The following is a 904-nucleotide window of genomic DNA, read 5'->3' as shown; positions in this document are numbered from 1 at the left end:
ACCTACGCATATGCACATTAAAATCGACAAATCCAGTGCAATGGCCTCTTGCTTCGTGAAAAAAGCATGATAATAATAATAAATATTATTTATATACGGGGGGTTCATTCCTATCGCATACACATTAAAATCGACAAACCAATGGCATTTTTGCTTGAGTAAAAAAGAGCATGACATTATTGATATAGGGACGGTCCAGTCCTATCTATCAAAGAATGACGTATGAAAGGAAGCAAAATTTAATCCGTATTTTTTATTTCGTACTAGAGGGCAGATAGAGAATTATTAGACACCTACGCACACACACACACACACACACACACACACACACACACACACACACACACACACACACACACACACACACACACACACACACACAAGCTTACACACACACACATACACACACACACACACACACACACACACACAGACTCACCTGGTCCTCATGCAGAGAAAAGCCCGGGGAAGTGGTTCCGACACTCGGGGCGGGGGAGGGGGCAGACATGAGATGGTACGTCGCCAGGCTGGGAACACGCAGCGGTGACGTCTGCTGCAGATGCCTCTGCTGCTGTTGTTGTTGTTGTTGTTGCTGTTGTTGTTGTTGCTGTTGTTGCTTCTTAGGCATTGGCTGAGGCACCTGTTGCTGAACGATGTGGAGAAGAAGATAAATATATAATAATTTTTTTTTTTTTCACGGTCCTTCCGTGTATAGTTAATGTGTAAATATATACATTTTTTCCACTGTCCTTTCGTGTATAGTTAATGTATGGTTGTGAAAGTTTTTCTTTAAGAGGTTGAACTGGTTTTTCTTGTTTCTGTGAAAGATTTTTTCTTGTGTGAATGATTATGTGATTGGTGTAAAGTGCTCAGAGTTTATACTAGTATGGGATAGAGCGCTGTA

At 41.3% G+C, this 904-nt stretch overlaps 1 protein-coding gene across 1 annotated transcript; it reads right to left on the bottom strand.

Moving 5' to 3' along the window:
* Positions 1-439: 439 nt before the first annotated feature.
* Positions 440-651, bottom strand: LOC118477627 (mediator of RNA polymerase II transcription subunit 15-like; the record flags this gene model as incomplete). The annotated part of the gene is given in 1 exon segment (XM_035969579.1): positions 440-651. A coding segment is annotated over 1 exon segment (189 nt), but the record flags the coding sequence as incomplete, so codon positions are not given.
* Between the last annotated feature and the right edge of the window lie 253 nt (positions 652-904).

The sequence above is a fragment of the Aplysia californica genome, unplaced genomic scaffold (assembly GCF_000002075.1).
Source record: "Aplysia californica isolate F4 #8 unplaced genomic scaffold, AplCal3.0 scaffold00158, whole genome shotgun sequence".
NCBI classification, from domain to species: domain Eukaryota; kingdom Metazoa; phylum Mollusca; class Gastropoda; order Aplysiida; family Aplysiidae; genus Aplysia; species Aplysia californica.
The sequence above is the reverse complement of the archived record's forward strand: the minus strand, read 5'-3'. Positions and strand labels throughout refer to the sequence as shown.